Below are 19,187 nucleotides of genomic sequence, written 5' to 3' on the forward strand. Positions count from 1 at the left end.
GACTTGCAGCACCTTTTTATCATGATTTTGTGTTCTTTTTCTTTCCATTTTTACCCCTTAAGTCTAGAAATTCTTGCTTTTCCTCCTGTATGACAATTTGGTTCTCTACCACATTACTACTAGTTTAAATACTTGGATTGACAGCAGCCTGAAACCTAGTATTATTTTTTACCCAGGTGCAAAATGGGAAGTCTAAACAAGATACACCCTTGAGGAACACCCCAATAGTAATATTTTCTCCATCCCAGTAATGTACCATGAGCTGTGATCCTCATGTGTTACCATTAACTAAGAAATTTCATCAAAGAAAGATAAAACAGTATGACATGATCTATGTTTGAGAAGATCTGGGCTGCATTTCTGTTCTGCTTTCTATGTTTGTTCCAGTCACTGGTTACTCTTGGGTGCTCTTTCCCCTTAGAACAGTTGTAATGAGATGCTGAGGAGCACTGAGCTCACATTAACAGGTTCTACACTTCTTCCCCAGCCCTAGGCTGCTATCCCAGAAAATGTCCTATTCATTGAGAACCCTTGTGCCCAAATCTGCAATTTTGATATATAACCCCCTTTCTTTTTTTCAGTATTCTGGGATGGAAATTTTTTTAAGCAGCCTCATTTCATTTTAGTAATGGATGTAGTAATTTGCAGTGCTTTGTCCTTGTTCCCATGAGGTATTCTGTCTCTGTCCTCATACACAGCATTATTCTTACAGGAAAAAATGATGCAAAAGACTAATTTAATATTTGATTTGTCCTCCTAATTTCTACTCCTTGTTGACATCAGTTCTTAATTTCTTGCTCTTAATTTCTTGTTGAGAAACCATTTGTTTGTCTGTGAGTTCCCATTTTCCTGCCCTCCTGGCAGTTTGCATTTAACCTCTGCAGCCTGACCTCTGAAGTGCCAGCTCTCTTTGCTGATCAGTCCCTTTTTCCATTCCTTGTAGGTTCTCTCCCTTAATATCCTGCTTTGAGGTGCATTCTCATGCAGGTAGGTCTGTAGCCCTTTCCTGTCCCCCTTTTTAACTTTACTGGGATATAAGGACTCAGATTTTAAGTAAACCCTTCCCTCCCATACACTCAAATCCAACTGTGTATGTGTTTCATATATCTTTGGATGAAATTTTGGTTTATGGCCCATCAGGGAAAGGTGGGATTACTCTTGAAACTTAAAGAAAAATGGTTGGTTATTTTTGGGTCATGCAGCTGGTGAGGCCTGTACCCCCAGAAAAGATTAAGGAAGTTTGAATTGCCTTTGGCAATTACTCTATGTTGTATGGGCTGCTTATTTCCAGATGGGTGGGGTTTTTTTTTTTTGTTTCATTCACCTAAAACCATGGGAATTAATTTGAAAAACTGGCATTTAAACCATCTGAATCAGAAATAGATTTTTTTTTCTTGATGCTAGTTATGTTTATACAAACACAGTCCATTTTGTTAGAAGGTCAATAATTTTGGACATTCCCTGAAATCCTTTCCTGATTTTTTAAAGAAAAAATATTAACGGTATGCTGATGTTTCTTTTCTCATTGTGTTGGAGGACAGATTTATTTGGCACCTTTTTGTTGAAAACCCTAACACACAAGAGGACTGTTCACTTTTCCATTTTTTCAAGTAGTTGGGAGAGCTCTTACAACAGATGCAAAAACTGCATTTTGGAGCTGAGTGATCCCTTCTGGCTGTGCCTATTATCGAGGGAGAGGAGGATGAAGTGAATTCCCCGGTTCTGGAGCACGGTCCTGCGGGCCCCTCGGAGCCCGGGCGCGGTTCCGCGGGGTCGCGGTGTTGGGTTCCCGGGCTGTCAGCCCCTCCTGCGCTCGTTGGGACCAGCTGCGATTGCCCAGCTCCATGTGCTGGCAGCGCTCCCTGCAGATGGACACGGAGGAAACGCCCGAGCCCGCGGACCAGCACGGGAGCGTCACGTTTGGGCTCTGTGTCCTCCTGAGCTGGGGGGTGGCAGAGCTACCGAGGAGTTGGGGTTTTTTCTGGTTTCTGATAGCAGAGTGGGGCTCAGTGCTCTGCTGTGTTGATTTTGATAGTGTGAACCCTAGAGCTAATATAAATTTTAAATTACACTTTTATGAATTTCATTTAAATGTAATTGGAACTCCTCAGTGTGGTCTAATGGTGATGTATAATGCTTGTCTCTTTCTTACCCTTGGGGGTGCTGGGGGGAATCGCTGAAAGTCCCTTTGTCAGCTCTTTTTGTTTGGGAATAGCCATTTTCTTTTCTAGATCTGCTGTAAATTTCCAAAGTTCATCTCAGGTATATCCTAGTGCTTGATGAGCTGACAGCAAGAGAGAGATTTGCAAGTCTTTCACTGTGTTTAGCCAAGGCTTTCTGCAGTCTTTATGCTGCAAGACTTTAAAAACAAGGATAATAGTATTTAGTAACTAAAAGCTTGAAAAACTTATTAATGGACTGTTTATATTTGTGTTATTCCTCTTAATTGTTTCCCTTCACTTTAATGAGATGAAAACCAATTTAGTGTCATTAGTAAGTGTCTGAGCATGTTCTTCAAACTGAGCTTTGAGCATTATGGTGGGGAGTCTGGGGGTTATATCTTTAATATAAGGGTTATATCCTTAATATGACGGCATTTTGTTGTTTGGCTTAGTCTTAAACTTCATTGTGGGCCAGTGGGTGTTTGTGCAACATGTGGCACTAGATGTTGAAAGTGGATGTTTACATCTGGTATGCATTGGGAGATTAAGGTAGAGAGGATGAAGTTTTGGGTATGTGTTTTTTGGATGAAGGATAAAGTGAGAATACTTTTATTTCCTCTTAGATTTGAAACATATCATTCTAGCAATGCCTTTGAAACTCTGCCAGCTTTGCCAACCGTAACATTTATGGGATTTTGGACCTAAACTGAACTAGAGAACTGTTTTTAGTGGCAGAGAAAAAGGTTAGTGCATGAAAATAGCTGGGCCTATTATTGACTGCATGTGGTCAGTGGTTTGGCTGAATGTAGGTGGCTCTTTTCCTGTCACTGTTTTCAAGCATATGGCTTTGTGATGAATATAAAACTCTTTCAAAATGAGATCTGCTGCAGTTCTTTTTGCACAGTAGTCTTGTGCTATTTAGTAGTGATTATTTTGCTTTTGTCATTTATTTTCAATCCTGTAGTAAAAAAAAACCTTTTCAAGTAAAGCTTATTCCTGTTGACATCAAAGCTAAGAGGTTTGAAGAATGTGATCATCTGTGTATAGCAGCTGCTTCTGTCAGTAATGTTTCTAAAAGGATGCATAAACTGTGTTGTTGAGTCTTTATTGTAGTTGATGCTGGGATTGTTTGCAGTGGGCAGAAACTCCCTCTAAATGTGCACATGCATTTTGTTTAATGATTACTTGTGTGAAAATCTCTAATACTGAATTACAACTTCCCTTTCTTTGCTTTTCATGTTTCCAGTCTTGAAAGTAACATTTATAGCAGTTTCTCCCAAGGTGAACTTCTTTTTTCCATTGTGTAGAAGACAGCTTGGTTTAACCCAGTGTTTTGTTTCCTTCTTTGTGTGCAGTATACAAGGTGCAACTCAGAGCTCAGGGAACAGTGAATTTTCTAGCTCCTGCTACAGAGAGCTTAAGGGCACAACAGGTTCTGTTTAACTTTAACAGTGTTACCCTATTTATATCTTTGTAAAAAATCTGGGTGATAGAGCTGTAAATTGTACAGATTGTGGATTGTGTAGATTGTCTGGTGTTTTCAGTGTAGAAGATTCTAGTGAATCTTGTTTTAGCAGTTCTCAGATGCAAAAGCTGGTTTCATTCAACTGAGAGCAAAGTACATTTGGGTCTGCAAGATGCTGAGAACTGCAGCAAGTTTTAGGGGCACAGAGCACTTCATGAGTTGGTTCCATTGCTGTGAAGTATTTTTAAAACAAAGCAAAACTGTTCCATAGGTTTGCGGGAAATGTTATGGTTTCCTCCTGTTTGAGGGAAATAATATATAGAATTATCCAGTTTTTAGAGTAACTGTAAAAGAATAACTAAATAAACAATGAGGTAAAGTGCAGAGCTGCTTAATATATTTTGAATGTATTTGTCAGTCAGTCCTGCATCCTGTTTCACAGGCCAGACACGAGGGAAAACACTGTTGCACAAGCGAGGCTGCTTGTGTGATCATGTCTTACACATTTTTAAGAATTTATTTTGTTACCTACCTAAAAAAAAATTATACAATACTATTTGAAACACAAAATCAACTTTTAAATTCTTGAAATAAAAAAAAAAACATACTTCTAGATGCTGTAATTATTGCAACAGTAGATTAGAACTTAGAAATATCTTCCTACAATATAACATAACAATATCACTCACAAGTTATTAAGAAATTTCTTTGCTAATTTAAACTAGCCCTTCTGAACTGTATCATGAAGACAGAGCTGTTTTTCCCAAGCATGCTGGGTGAAAGACTGTCACTAAGCAAGAAGTGCTATGCATGTGTTTGTAATTCTTGTTGCAAGAGAATCTTAAGTAATCCCTCATTGCATCCTCAATATTTAAAAAATTAATTTGAATTTTCCTGAGTTTGGGGTTGTGCAAAACATTCTCAATTTCAGCAAGCTTTGGAATGTGATTTTGTTTGCATTTTGGTTTGGTTTGGGGTTTTTTTTTTTTTTTTTTTCTTTCCTCATTCTGATTTAGGATTAGGAAAATTATTGATATTTTGACAGTAGTAATTGTCCCGATTCAGGAATGCTCTGTGAAAGATCTCATGCTTGAACATACTGACAAAGGTTCCTAATAGATACTGATAATCTCCATTATCCTTATATTCCAGATCTTTTTGATACATGAAGATGATGGAGATTATCATGATTCCTCAGGTTTTAGCTTTTATATTTTTCAGATTCTGTGCTGCTTTAGTGTGCACTTCTGAGCTTCATATTAGGGGATGGTGAGCTCTCTTCACAGAGTAGGGAGACAAAACAATTACTTCTCCAGCTGGGACCAAGGACCAATGCTCCCAAACAATGTGGACCAAAGAGAGAAAACAAGAAAGGGGCTTAATAACCTAAAGCTGGAATTGAACAATGAACTCCAATCTGCAAATGGAGCAGAACTGATCAAAGTGAGAGCCCCCAGGAGAGCTCATGCATTTTGTGACCATTTGGGTTCACGTTGGGTGTAGCCCTGGCTGGGCTCTTGTACTGCTCAAGGTGGATTCATTTAGGCCTCCTAATAAATCCCTAATTTATTCTTTAACTCCTCTGTTCTAGGTCAGCCTTCACAAGGCATCAGTCGGTACCAGTTCTCAACACGGATTGAGAGAATATTATCCACAGAAAGGCAGCTTTGCTGATGAACTTTAATTTATGTGAGAGGGTTTTTTTCTGGTGCTTTTTGTGAAAGTAGTTACAATTCTCCTTGCCTGTTGTGCAGAGGTTGGAGACCTGCGGGAGCTTCAGACCCTGGACATCTCCACCAACCGCCTGATGACGCTACCCGAGAGGCTGCACATGTGCCTTTCTCTGCAGTACCTGACTGCAGACAGGAACCACCTGTGGTCTGTGCCCCGCCACCTGTGCCAGCTGCCCAGCCTCAACGAGCTCTCCATGGCTGGCAACCGCCTGGCATTCCTGCCCCTCGGTGAGTCCCCACCTGGGGGGGGGAGACAGCAAAACAAACCGCCCGCCCCCAGAAATCAAAAACAAGGCAACAAGTGAGTTTCTTTGGTGGTCCCCGCAGACTCTGTTTATGGAGCTGTCACAGGGATCATATTGTTGGAAAATATGTTAATAAAAAAAATGCAGGTTAAGGTTTCGTGGTTTTTTTTTAAAGCTATCAAATTTGCTTTATTTTTAGCTAACCGAGGGGAAAAAGTTTAAATGATGTGCTTAAATATAGTACTGTGTAATCTGAGTTCCACCACTTTGGGTAATGATCTGTTTCTGTTTGCTGGATCTGATGGTTTAACTAAGATTCCTCAACTAGGGTTTGAAACTTGTTGTGGAGTCCCAGTAACTCCATATAAATTACTTTTCAGCATTAGGAGTGTCAGTACCACATAATCCAGTGCAGGTTTAGTTTGTGCTGTGTACAGGCATCCATCAAAATTTCCACAGTAGTAGCCCAGGGAGGAATTGATGTGCCTTTTGCTCAACCCTTTAAAAGTTTGGAAGAGTGGAAGCAGGTCAGGAGTGGGAGGTGCAGTCACTGTGTGTTCCCTTTGGGAAAAGCAAATCCTCCTCTCTGAACTTGTCACTTTTCAGCCCTGCCACGGGGTAATCTCAGCTGAGATACAGACACACATGCAGAGTGGCCCTACCATCTGAATAACCATTAATACTTTTTCTAGAATACAGAGTTTGATGTTAATTAGGTGCAGATTAAGTTATGATAATCACATTGGAAAGAAGCTGAAAATTGAGATGGCTAAAAATGAGATCATAATGTCTAAATTAATTACATTGTATGGTTTTAACTTCATCTTTTTAGTACTAGCAGTTCAGTTTTTAAGGAACTTACTGATCTTTTTTTTTATCACCTTAGTTTTTATTACTGGAAAGTAAGTGCAAATAATGTCTCCAGACAAAGTGTTGCAGTTATGTCCCAGCATATGTCATTATATAAATGAGAAAACGAGTTCCAGGATGCATCATCCAGATTCCACAGTACTAAAACAAGCCAATTGCCTTCCCTTATTTTGGCAAATATTTTTAACTCCCATGAGAGAGGAAGTTAAACAATTTTAATTTTACAAAAATTCAGTAAGATAAGATGTGAAATATTTAAGGATAAAAGTTTTTGCTACTTTTGCACTAGTAGCTTACCTGTGAGCGAGCCATGACCTGGATGAGCCATAGATCTGCCAAAGTTTTAAGTTCAAAAGGAAGAAATAAATCTCTAATATAATGACACACCTTCTTTTTTCTTTATTTTTAGACTCAAATTCAAAACATTCAAAAGGAACTTTTAAAATAACGGGAAACATCAAAGACTGTCAATTGACCTTGTTCAGTAGTTCTTAATAGTGACTCACTGGTGAACATTTGGAGATAATTTGCTATCTGTGGATATGAAACTGAATCATAAATCCTAGAGTTCAGAGGAAAAGCAGCACAGTGTAAATGTAAATGTTTAATCCTTCCTCTGAAGAATCAGAAGGCTTCAGAGTGGTCAAGATGTGATGAAATAAAGTAGAAGAGGGAGTGCATTGAAAAGCAAAAAGATTAAATCTATCTTCTGTTGCTTGGGAAAATATTTGTTTTGGAGTATTGCTGAAGTTAAGGCATAATTGTAGCATTACTTCTGCTTGCTGCACATGTTGGCTGGTGGGGCTTTGTGTGTATTCTTACATCCAGCTTCACTTTACCAGTTAATGACTGATAAGGATGCTAAATAATGGTGAAAAATACTGCAGAAATACTTTCAAGTGATAGTCAAGCAAATATTGTCAAAACAATTTTTTGCAGTTAGGGAGCTGTGTTGAAAAGCAGAGAATTTATTCATTTCCTGAGAGAATGGTTGAGGTTTTTTCTTTTTTTATTAGATGTGTTCATGTTAAAAGAAATATGTTTGAAACAAATTGCTTAATGCTTTTTAAAGCATTATTTACTTCATTTATTTCACGTGGTGGGTGACATCTACTCTGTCAACCAGGAATCCATTCTGCCTTGTCCAAGTTTGTCCCTTATAGCTGCCAGCTCTTGTTAAGTGTAGTGGAAATCTGCATTTTCCTGTTCCTGAATTGATGGATGCAAGGTTTATTCCAGCAGCAGCACAGCCCTCCTGGACAGGGATCAGGAGGTTCTTTGCCCTGTACATTCTTTTAAGTTTGCAGGCACGTGTGTCTTGGGAAAAACAGTGTGACACTTAATCAGTTTTAAAATACAGCAAAAATACCTGATCCCACTCCCTGACTTTCAGAACAGGACGATAAACAAGCAGATGGGTAAACAATAGTGAATTACTAATTTGTTTTGCAGAATACACCTAAATCTTGGATATGCCAGTGTTTTATAAAAATCATTTTTCAGATGTATTTCAGTTTATACTGAAAGAAATTAGATGCCATGGATCTCAGCCTTTGGGTCTTCCTAATAAACTAATTTTTAATAACAATTCCAAAAATTCTATATGTAAATTGAACCGAAAGCTGCATCCTGAACAGTTATATTATTGTCATGGTAACTTCATGCTCTCTTTGTAAATGGCCTTAGAAATCTGCTGATCATTGTATATTGATCTACTTACAGCATATATTATCTTTTGACAGAAAATTAACTTTAAATTTTTAGCATTAGTGAGTGTTCCAGTGCCTGAAAACAAATTCCACTGCAAGCAGAAATGTGAATCTGATGACACTGCAAAAATAAAAATCATTTGTGTAATAAAGTACAAATATAATTAAAATAAGCCATAAATTCTCAAGTATACTGGCAGTTCAGGGGATGTTATGACAGCAGATATTCAGTATTATATCACTTTATTTGAGGGCTTATGTGCACTTTTTCTTTAGAAAATGGGTCTAGTAATTATCAGTGCACAGTAAACAAAGATCTTATTCTACCTCAGTATATGCTGCTTTTGTGTCCATGCCCTCACAGTATGGTTAAAAGAGCATCAGTGCAGCCACACAAGAGCTTTTGTTCCATCTTCAGCCATGTGGAATGCATATGCCAGGGCCCTGAGGTGAAAAAAAAAAAAGAGGGAGAAAAAGAAAAAAAAATAGAATTGGGGTTTGTTCAGGACTCATGGCATTTGGTCATTTCTGGGAGAGAGGTCTTTGATCTGGGAGGCTGGAAGTAGGAAAGTGGAAATGTTTTAGACACAGTACGGTGCTTGCAAAAGCCACATGAAAACCTTCTTTGTAGCTTTAGCCTTTTCAGAGATGGGCAGCTTCCTTATTGCACAGAGTTCTTCAGAAGCATGGTTTTTAGAGAACTTTTAACAATATTTGTTGGCTGATATAAGACATAAAAATTAATGTGGATGGGATACAAAGAGCCTTTCAAAGTGATGATTTATTAAAATTTAAACTTTATGGATAATGTTTGAAACTGGGAAAAAATCTTTTGGAGTCTAGAAGATGCTTGGTTATTTAATGCAAAGAAACTCTATCAAAGGAACATTTATAGTTACAGGCTATTTGGCTTTGGGAATTGAATTTTTCCTACTGAGATATTTTGTCTAACATCCAAAAATTTGCTTTAATTACCTAGGAAATGCAGTCAACTCAGAACTTAGAATCTAAACATAGCATAAGATAAAGACAGAGGGAAGAGATGAGATGCAGCCTCACTCCCCCCTCTCAGTGCATATGAAAAGAACAGCTTTAGGGCTTTTTTTGACTTGCCTGATTTTCAGCCCATTTGCATACATCTGTGTAGAAACCAGCAAGATGAGCCTCTTTTAAAAATTTTCTGCCATTCTCTAAATTAATAAGTTAAACAGTAGCATACTCAAGCTACCCCAGCAACCCATAGTTTTCTGCTGGTTTTATTCTAACTGGCTTCTGCAACGCGAGGGAGCATTCTCTGAACATTACACGTCCCATCCACCTGCTACCTGCTGTAAATTGTATTGGCTGATTCCTCACCAGCCTTACAATATTTTATGGTGTTACATTGCCTCTGGGTTGCAGTATTTTTATTCATTGTAGGATAACAATGGGGTTTTGTTTCATCTAAAAATATCCCAGAACTTTACTAAACTATTTTCAGCCCTGCAATAATGAGCCCAAATAAATCATCTTGTTGAGGTGATGCTCAGCAGCATCTCCAGCAGTGCCCATCAGTCAGCAGAGGGATTTGTGCTCCCATCCTGAGGCAGGACCCTTGATGGATGCAGCAGATACTTCTGTGAGCTGGAATGTCTCTGGGACAGGGTCAAAGCAGCATGTGATGGTTGAATGTGTCCCTTGATGTCCAGTGCCTGCTTTGAACAAAGCCCAGATTATGGTCCCTGAAACCCCCCAGACTGTTGCAAAGCAAGGGCCTGTGTTAAAGGGAAAAAAACCTCCAAACTCACTTTTTTCTCTGTTAATGCTTTTATTTTAGAAACTCTTTGTTTTCTGTTGGTATCATCACTTGTTTATATCACAGATTTGATATTGTGCCACTCCTCAAGCACAAACTTTTAAGGTTTCTGGTGCTCACAGCTGCCATTCAAGTGGGTGACAGCTGAAGACATTCAGTATATTTTAAGATGGACACACGTTTGGGGAGGGATCACTCAAAATATCTGCACTAAGTGATATTTAGGGCTCTTGTGTGCAATAAAACTATTCAGTAATAAAGAAGAGTTTATATTAGCTATTACTTTACTAGGGAATGAAAAGAAATCAGTATTCTAAATAGAATTTCTGAATAGAAATATCATGGAAATTGTTTTAATTTTTATTCTGATCTTGGTTATGATTACAAAGGGGACAGAAGAAGCTGTGCCCATTTCTTAAGTTACCCTTTTATTTCTGCCAGCCAAGGTAACTGATAAAGATGGGAAGTCAGAAATAGTCAATATTAGTATTGTCTTGCTGTGGCTGATGCAGCCAAATGCTTGTTTATCTTAGTCTCTCTAAGGTCCTCATGAAAGTTTAACAAGTTGGGAGGCACACAGATGATTTGTGTTTTTCGTGGTGCAGTTTGTCTGGGTCACAGCTCTCCCATCCTGGCTTGGTTCTCCTGGTTTGTGCTTTGCACTAAACATAGAAACCTTTTCCCACCTCAGTGTCTGAAAGGGCATGGGAGTGACAGATGGGTTGAGGTGCCCAGCTGATCCTTTCCTACACATCAGCTTTCTTACTAGTACTGAACTTGTTCAGATTTTTCTGTTTAGTTCAATTTGGTGTCTTTTGAAATATCGCTCATTTGTTTTTCACTTCTTTTAATAGCAGACAGTTTTACCACTCACTAGACCTTGCTAATAAGCAGAATTCTCATTTCTGAGAATTCTTCCAAGAAACCTAAATTTTCCCATTTAATTTTAATTTTCTAAGCAAAATAAAATAGATCCATACTGATATGCTTCTACCTAGAGGTATCTTATTAGATTTCTAGTCCATGAAGGCATTACTTAATCATGCTGTACTTGCTTCTTTTGACTACCAGCCATGAATATTTTAAGAGCAGTAATGCAATCAGCACACCTCCAGAAGTATTGATCATTTACAGCAGCCACAACTTTTGATGTCTAACATTCTGCAGTTTAATGCTTTGTGTTTTCTTGGGCTCTGCAATTCACTGCATCACACAGACTCGTTTCTGAATGACTGCGCTTGTATTTGGTTAAGGCTAATGAATATCAGCAAGGATCCCTCCTTGGAGAAGACAAGGAGGGGGACAGAGCACATTCTTGTGTCTGTCTTGCCCACTTTCCCAAAGATAGAGAAGCTGTGATTTCACTGACATGAGGCCAGTTAATGAAAGCAGGTTTGACCTTATGAACTTGAAGTATGCACTGAGGATTTGAAATCAATTGTCCCTTTGCTTCTTCAAACTGACTTCAGAGTTTGTCAATGTTAAAATTTAATTATTTATAATGGGATTTTCAGGGCTTCTGAAAGAGGGCTTTGTTTTGTTTTAGTAATTTGAAATGCTTGCTTCTAAACAGCTTTTCAGCTCATCCATAATAAAACCATTGGCTGAAATTTTACAACTGAGAAGTACTAATTTATGTTTGCTTACATTGACTCTGATTAGCTTATTTATAATTAAAGAGAATCGTTTTGCTTGTAATTGTCACTATAATTGTCATCCTTTCTCCCCTTGACTTTTCTTGTTTTCTAACCCCAGATTTAGGTCGCTCTCGAGAGCTCCAATATGTTTATGTGGATAACAACATTCACCTGAAAGGCCTCCCATCCTATCTGTATAATAAAGTCATTGGTTGTAGTGGGTAGGTATGAATTAATTCAGATGTCTTGTGTACCTGTCCTTGTAAAATTTCTCCTGTATGATACAATTAGTTATTTTTTGTGTGTCTGTGATTGATTCAGAGCTGATGTTACTTGGAGGGGATTACTGCAGCTTCCAGCTCTGTTTTATTTTTGTAATAAATCTTCTGTGTTAATTGCTGCCATTTGACTATTTTAGTATTAAGGCATAACAGTGAAGTTACTCTGAAAGAATTTGTAATAATAAGGCCTAGAGCTGACTTTAAAAGTTGGCCAAAAGTGTCTGCTTCACAGAGTTTCCAGAACTAAAGAATGAACAAAATAATTTTTAATATATTGCAGCGTCTCTTTGTTTCTAAGTGCTCACATTTCTGTAAGTTGTTGGTCATATCTTGAAAAGTCACATGCAGCTCCTTCACTCATTTTACATCCCAGTATCAGCTTCTTGTAGGTCTTGGTACCTACTAACTAAAGTGACTTTTTTTAGGAGTTTTGGATTGACAGGTTTATTTTTACTTGTGGATTTTAAAAATATCCTGGGCTGTCTCATGTTTGTGGTTAGAATGCAAGAAAAAAGTGGTCTGTGTAGGACACTGGCTTAATTCTTTCTGCCCTGACACTGGCATAAATTAGGATCAGCACCCCTGATGAATGGAGCCTTACTGGTGTAAAACTGATCAGAAGAGGATTGTCCCCATTACCATCTAATTATAAATTTCTGGTATGCTCACTCTCAGCAGATCTCGCATTAAATATAAATTCCCTCTCTACAGTCTGCACTCTGCTGCAATATGGGAGATGCTGAGTCTTGGCATTTAAGGTTTTTCTAATATTCCCATGTCAGCTGCTTGGTGATATTTAAATACTTGCAGTTGGATTACAGTTCTGCTGAACTGTGTGACTCGCAAGCTTTTACTAATTTTGTTTTTCAGGAAGGATAAATTCTAGCCTTTTTTCTTTCAGAACTGATTGTAAATTGTTAGACAGACATTAAATTGACCTTACATTTAACAGAATTGTATTGATTGTAACCAAAACCAGTAATAATAATGCAGGAGATGGTCTAACTGTTCTGCCTATTTCAGGTGGTTTTATACAACAACCATGTCTTTTTTTTTTTTAAGTTTTCATTTTCTACTCAGTGAAAATAATTTTATCTTTGCACTGACCTTTGTGATGAGCCTACCAGTTCTTTCTGCTGTTCTTACATGTACAGTGCTGATGAGACCACCTGCTACTATCTCTGATATTATAAATCTAGTACAGAATTACAGAATCTAGTCTTAAAAATCTAGTATAGAAGAGACTAAAGGTGTTGCAAATGTTGCAATTAAATTGATTCTTGTAATGTCTCTGTAGAATGAAAAGTGATTTATTTCCTTAATAATGAATAGTAAAAAGAGATCATTTCTAGTAAGAAAAATGTTTGTACTTTTGCACCAAACATCCTTGTCTTTGCTGTGAATCTGTCTTGAAATATTACAGATTATTTTTAAGAAAAAAAATCAGTATGGGAAGAGCACATATATGTTGTTAAGAAACCAAAGGGTTTATTTGATAATGTGCTGAGAGACTTTAAAATTGTGTAATAATGGTCATGTGAAGAATGTCTGTGTTCTTTCCAAGAAAGCATGAGTAACCAGGCTAAGGTTTTCATGGGTCAGGCAAGAGTTGAAGATCCAGGCTTTAGTGCTCTGTCTGGCCCTCCACTGGAGGATAAAATCTGACAAGCTGCTGTTACTGACATAAAGCTTGATTTCTGAAAATAGAATATAAATTGCCTTGTGTAAGTATTGAATCTCTGTCTGGGCATCCTGCAGTCAGACTGACTGAAAAAAGTCTTTTATATGAGAGGTGATGATCTCAGCACTCAAAATAAATTTTGATCTTATTTTTTGCAGATTGGATTTCATAGTCCCCAGTTAGGGATTTGTCAGTCTTGTTGAAGGCAGCCAATAGGTGGTCTCAGCTTTTTTTTTCCCTCACTTATTTATCCACCAGGCTTCTTCTGCAGCTCCTATTTTTCCCCAGCTGTTTAGACCATCCTCTGTTCCAATTTTTAACCTCCATGGATTTTGTGTGTGGCATTAATAGCCTCACCCTTTACATGAAGTAGACCAAATGTCCCAGCTCTGAACTGCAGAGGCTGTAGTGAGTTCATATGGGTTTGTTCCTTAGTGAGGTTGGTAAGGGGCTATTCAGTTTGGGAATACAACATTATGGATTTATTTACTGTGATAACTCATTGGGAATGGATCTCTGGAATACTGGCTCTCTGAATTCCCACTTAGATTTTAACCTCACTAATGGGAAAGTATTAAATATTTAGCAAGAGACTTATTGACTTGCTGTTTGATGCTGCTCTTTTTTGGTTGATTCTTTGGGCTATTTCTCCTTTAATCAGAAGAGAGGAGATTCTTTGCTGTCAGAGGAGTACTATGAGACTTCTTTCACATCTGATAAATTTGAGAGTGGTACCTCCGTTTTAGGTCTAATAGCTGGGAAGGCTGACAAATTTGTGTTTCTGTTCCATTTGTTAGGACTGGCCCTAACAAGTTGCTCTTGGCTTCAAATTTCAGTTGTCATAAACAATTCCAATTCCCCTGTTGACTTCCCCAACCTCTTAGTAGAATTTTCCTATGCGTGTCTCTCTGGTATGATCGCTTGCAACAGGGATCACGTAAAGAGTTATTATTTTTACTACAAGCTAAGTTTCTCTCTTTGGATCCAAATAACCTTCCCTTTCCATATATGATTTGGGAAGGGCAAGGCTAATAGACTTACTAGGATATCTTCCCACTACAGCATTGCAGTTGTTTTTTATTTTTCCTTCATCTGCCCACCCCATGCCCTCCAAGGGAACTCTGTGGATGGGGAAAGGTGTAGTACAGAATCACCCAGCAGCACTTAAAATACATTTTTTTGGGGAGCTGGAGTTTGTTTTCAGCTGGTTGATCCAAGGCATGGGGAGCAAACTGTTGGTAAGAAACTGCTCTCTCAGTAAAGGATTTACTAACGAGAGGCTAAAAGAGATTGCCATGTGGGCAAAGTAATGGGTACGTAGCATACGTGGTTCACCCCCTTGGGGTTGTGTTCTCATTTCTTTATGTTATTTGATGAGTAATTCCTCCAAATGTCCCATGTCTAGCACATCACAGAAGGTGGGAATCTGTAGAAACATAGAATCATAGAATAGTTTGGGAAGGGACCTTTAAAGGTCAACCCCACCAGGCACTGCTCTTTGCAAGGAATCCTTGAGGGGTGCTGCACTGGAGAACACTATCAGGCTTACTTTGGGTTGGTCATCTGGGTTTCCCTATAAAGTTACTTTTATTATTTTTTTTCTAACCACTTTCTAAATGTCTTGTGTCCTTCTAGTTGTGGTTCTCCAATTCAAGTTTCAGAGGTGAAACTGCTCTCTTTTTCATCAGGCCAGTTAACTGTGTTCCTGCCAGCAGAGGTGAAATCTATAGGGACAGAAACTGATCATGTCCTGCCTTTGCAAGAACTGGCCATGAGGACCCTCTATAACACCTACTACAGGTTTTTGAAAGGTATGAAATTTCTGCTTTCTTCAGATGAGAGAAAGACTGAAAGCATTTTCTGGCAGTGATAGGAACATTTTTAACAGTTCTTCAAAGGCTTGGGCAAAGATTTATACTTTAAAAGATTTATTTAATCGAATTATGTTTGAAATGCTGTATTAGAACAAAAATGTCCATATCAAAAACCAGAGTTCCAAAGACTATTTCTGAGGTCAAGTGGTGCTTATAAATGGTTCCTTACTTGAAGTCTCTATGAAGAAGGATGCTTTTTTTTGCAGGAGAAACTCTTTAATGGAAATAGATGAGAAATACAGTTCCTGAGGCAAGATCAGATGCATCAGCCAACAATGCAGCTCCTTGCCAGGCAGCACACTCCTAAACTGGCAGACTTGTTATACATAAGGCAGAAGCAATGCGAGCAGCCCTCGGCCATTTCGGCACAGCGTGACAGCTGAGCTGCTTTAGTTCTGCCCCAATTCAGGCTCTCTGCTCCAGAGTGGCCCTTGGCTTATCTGGTTCTGCATCATGCAATCACATGAGTTAGCAATATCTGATGATAACCTGCAGATCCTCTCAGATCTGGATGTGTTGTGACTCCCCACTGTTGATGCTATCTTGGGAATTCTCAGCTTTAAAGGTCAAAGGAGAAAGCGGAAGAGTGGAGAGTTCCAGTGAGAACATGAGAGGGGTTGTGGGAAGGGTCTCTTTGTACCTTGGCCACTGGAGTAAATCCTCACTGCTTTGCCAGGAAAAGTGTACAAGGAAGTCTGCCTTTTCTCACCCACATGTGACTTGCACAATCGTTTCTGGAATCCAGCTGTGTGGACGTGGTTCCTGAAGATGCCAGTGAACTTTGGTTTGGGAATGGGAAGGTGATACTGCAAAATCAGTTTATGGACTGGCTTGTAAACAGTTTTATACAAGGCTGTGAGGATTACACCTATTTGCAGCCAAGATGCAGAACCCGAAAAAGATGGATTTATATATCCATATACACACTCCCATAGCTATGTCCTGTTCTGAGTGACCTTATTAAGGACTTTGGGCATTACCACTGCAACAGCCCAGTTCTGGTGAGCAGGAGCAGTGCCTGCATCAGACAGGTGTACGATAATGCTGTGCTGGGGAAGCAGGTGGCACATATGATTAAAGTAGCAGATTTCATCTGTCACTGCCTAAATTTGCAGTTTCAAGAGTGCTGTTAAATACTTGGCAGTTGCTGGGGAAGTGACAGAAGTGACTGGACTACTTTTCCTCAATCTTTGCTTGGCTGCAGAGTGTGACCTTTTCTTTCTGACGCACATGTCCTGCTCATCCTCTCCTTGGGGCTCTTGTGGTACATTGTGTGTGGGGTTCAGCCTTGCAGTGTTGGAAAGCTGAAACCAGTGTGATACCATAAAGCTGATTTATCAGGTACTGCATCTTGTCTTGATGACTCAGCACCTAAACTCACTCACCTGTCTTGGCTGTCTCTCAGTTTCTGGATGGAGATTAGCATGTGGGGTTTAATTTATAAAACATTGTGTGGCTTGGGCCAGGCCTGGGAAAGTGATGGTTCTTTCCCAGGAAATGACCCTGCAGTCCCTTTTGGTGAAAATGATGGCATTTTGTAGGCTTTTGTTACACTTAACAGATGAGGAATGTATCGATCTTTTTAGAGTGGTCTCTTTGGTTGGGCCTGTGAGAATTATGCTGGGCTGGATTGAATTTCAAGTAATTCCAAATACTGCAAATTCCTTTTTGCTGATGGTGGAGTTTGGGCTTTGTAGTGAGGTTATCTATCCTGCTGGATTGGTTGCTGAAATACATTAATAAAATACTACTGATGTCCTTTTCATAAGGTTGTATTGTATTAGTTACTAAATATCTGTCTAGATCATCTCTGTGTCTAAAAACCCTTCATGATCTTTTAATCCTTTCTAATATTTACTCAAGCTATGATATTTTCACCTGGATATTTTAGCCCAGTTAAACTTATGCCCACAGATGCTAAACTTGTACATTTAACTTCAGCTTTTTGAATTTAGACATACAAAGCACTATGTGTCTCACTTTAATTGTGGTAATTTGTATTACCTCATTGTTTTGACAAAACCTTAAGAATGTGAGGCAGCTGTTTTCTGAATTGTTCATGGATCATGCTTGTTTTTGCCTTTATCATGCAATAATTTTATTATAAATATTTTTGTTTCTTTTCTTCTCTAGATTTAAACTTTCTGACTCCAATCTCACTACCCAAAAGCCTCTTGGAATTGCTGCACTGTCCCTTGGGACACTGCCACCGCTGCAGCCAGCCTATGTTTACCATTGTCTACCCAAAGCTCTTTCCCTTGAGGGAAACTCCAATGGCAGGATTGCATCAAGGGTAATTATACAGGAAATTACACTGGGGTTTCATTTAGGAAGAAAAACACCTTATAGAACAAAGCATATTCTTAAGGATTTTTTTTTTAAATGTACCATTTCAGATCCAAAGTCCCTAGCCTGTGATTCCATGTATACGTTGACAAATATTTTATTCATGAGTCAACTAAAATATTTCTGTTAGACTGTTAAAAGGGTCTTAGATATGCTTGTCTCAGCCTGGTGTAAGACAGGAAAGGGTTTGGATAGGATGGGATTGAGCTGTTTGTGGTAGTGCATCGCATGCCTGGCAGTTCTGTGCCCTGGGAAGGAAGTGCTACCTAACACCAGTAATTGCCCTGATGGTCTCAACCCTGACTTCAGATTGCCACCACCAAACAAAAAGTGCTGCAGGATCAAGATGGAAAATAGCTCTAAAGCTGGAGCTTAATTAAAATGTTCTGCAGTAAAATACTTTTGTTTTGATTTTCACACTAATTAACTTGAGATATGCTGTGGAAGCATTCTGCATAGGAACATACATTTTGTAGCAATACATGTTTTTAATAATACTTCAGTTTTATGTTTGTAGCAGTTGTGAAAGTGTCTGCAGGATTCACAAGTCAAGTGCACAAGCCCACACAGACTTGCTGACCTACTGGGCAGTACAGTCATGGAAGGGACTCAAAATGGGGATATGGTTCAGGGAATGTTGCCTTCATGTAGATAAAGATATAAAATGCCTTTTAAGGTGGGCCCTGATTGTTCTGCAGTGATTCTTCCCTAATCCTTATTAGTGTGATTGGATACTGTAGCCTTCCGTGAGCCATAATATCAAGGAATCCACTTTCTGCGACAGAAAAGCATCATCTGAGAAATTTCAGCTTGTACTATTTGAAAAGTAATAAAGGAGGTTTAAAGCTAAGTCACTTGGAGTTAAACAAATAAAGGTAATGTTACAGATTCTTGTTAGAGAATTCAAGTCAAGCCATTAATTACAAAGCTGATAATTACCAGCTAAAGCTGGTGGGCAGAAAAGAAAAGTACTCTAAAAAGAAATGTTCTTCAGATTACTTGTTGGTGTCTATATAATGCAGGAACACCACTTAGTTCCTGGCCTGTGGAAATCCATTGATTTGATAGCTGATTTGATCTTCCATAAAAACAGGAAACTGCTTTTCAATAGGAAGACCTTCAATAAAAGAGAAGAGGCTAATGGATGGTTCAGGTTGATGGTACCTGTTTTACACAGCTGTATCACAGCCTGTTGTGCTGTGAGTTTGTAATATGAGAAGCATCTGATTTGTAAGCAATTCAGCTGTATGAAATGAAGCAACTTAGGTATGCCAAATCTGGGCAGCAGCCAGAGGGCTGCATAAATGCTATTTTGGAAAACCATCTTTCTTAGAAAGATCTGATTGCAGAGATTGCACACTTCAATTTGCCACTCTGTTACACTTCAGT

The 19,187-nt window shown here is 38.7% G+C and overlaps 1 protein-coding gene across 6 annotated transcripts in view; it reads left to right on the forward strand.

Moving 5' to 3' along the window:
- LRRC28 (leucine rich repeat containing 28) overlaps positions 1-19,187 on the forward strand; it is a 51,264-nt gene that overhangs the window by 26,176 nt on the left and 5,901 nt on the right. For all 6 annotated transcript variants that reach the window (XR_013340680.1, XM_021552657.2, XM_021552660.2 and 3 more), the window contains 4 exons: positions 5,382-5,588; positions 11,735-11,837; positions 15,214-15,389; positions 17,586-17,745. Coding sequence is in view for 5 of the 6 variants with exons in the window: in XM_021552657.2 (XP_021408332.2) it covers positions 5,382-5,588; positions 11,735-11,837; positions 15,214-15,389; positions 17,586-17,745 (646 nt within the window). In the remaining variant the exon portion in view is untranslated. The remainder of the gene's footprint in view (positions 1-5,381; positions 5,589-11,734; positions 11,838-15,213; positions 15,390-17,585; positions 17,746-19,187) is intronic.

Source organism: Lonchura striata, chromosome 11 (genome assembly GCF_046129695.1).
Source record: "Lonchura striata isolate bLonStr1 chromosome 11, bLonStr1.mat, whole genome shotgun sequence".
Lineage (NCBI taxonomy): Eukaryota > Metazoa > Chordata > Aves > Passeriformes > Estrildidae > Lonchura > Lonchura striata.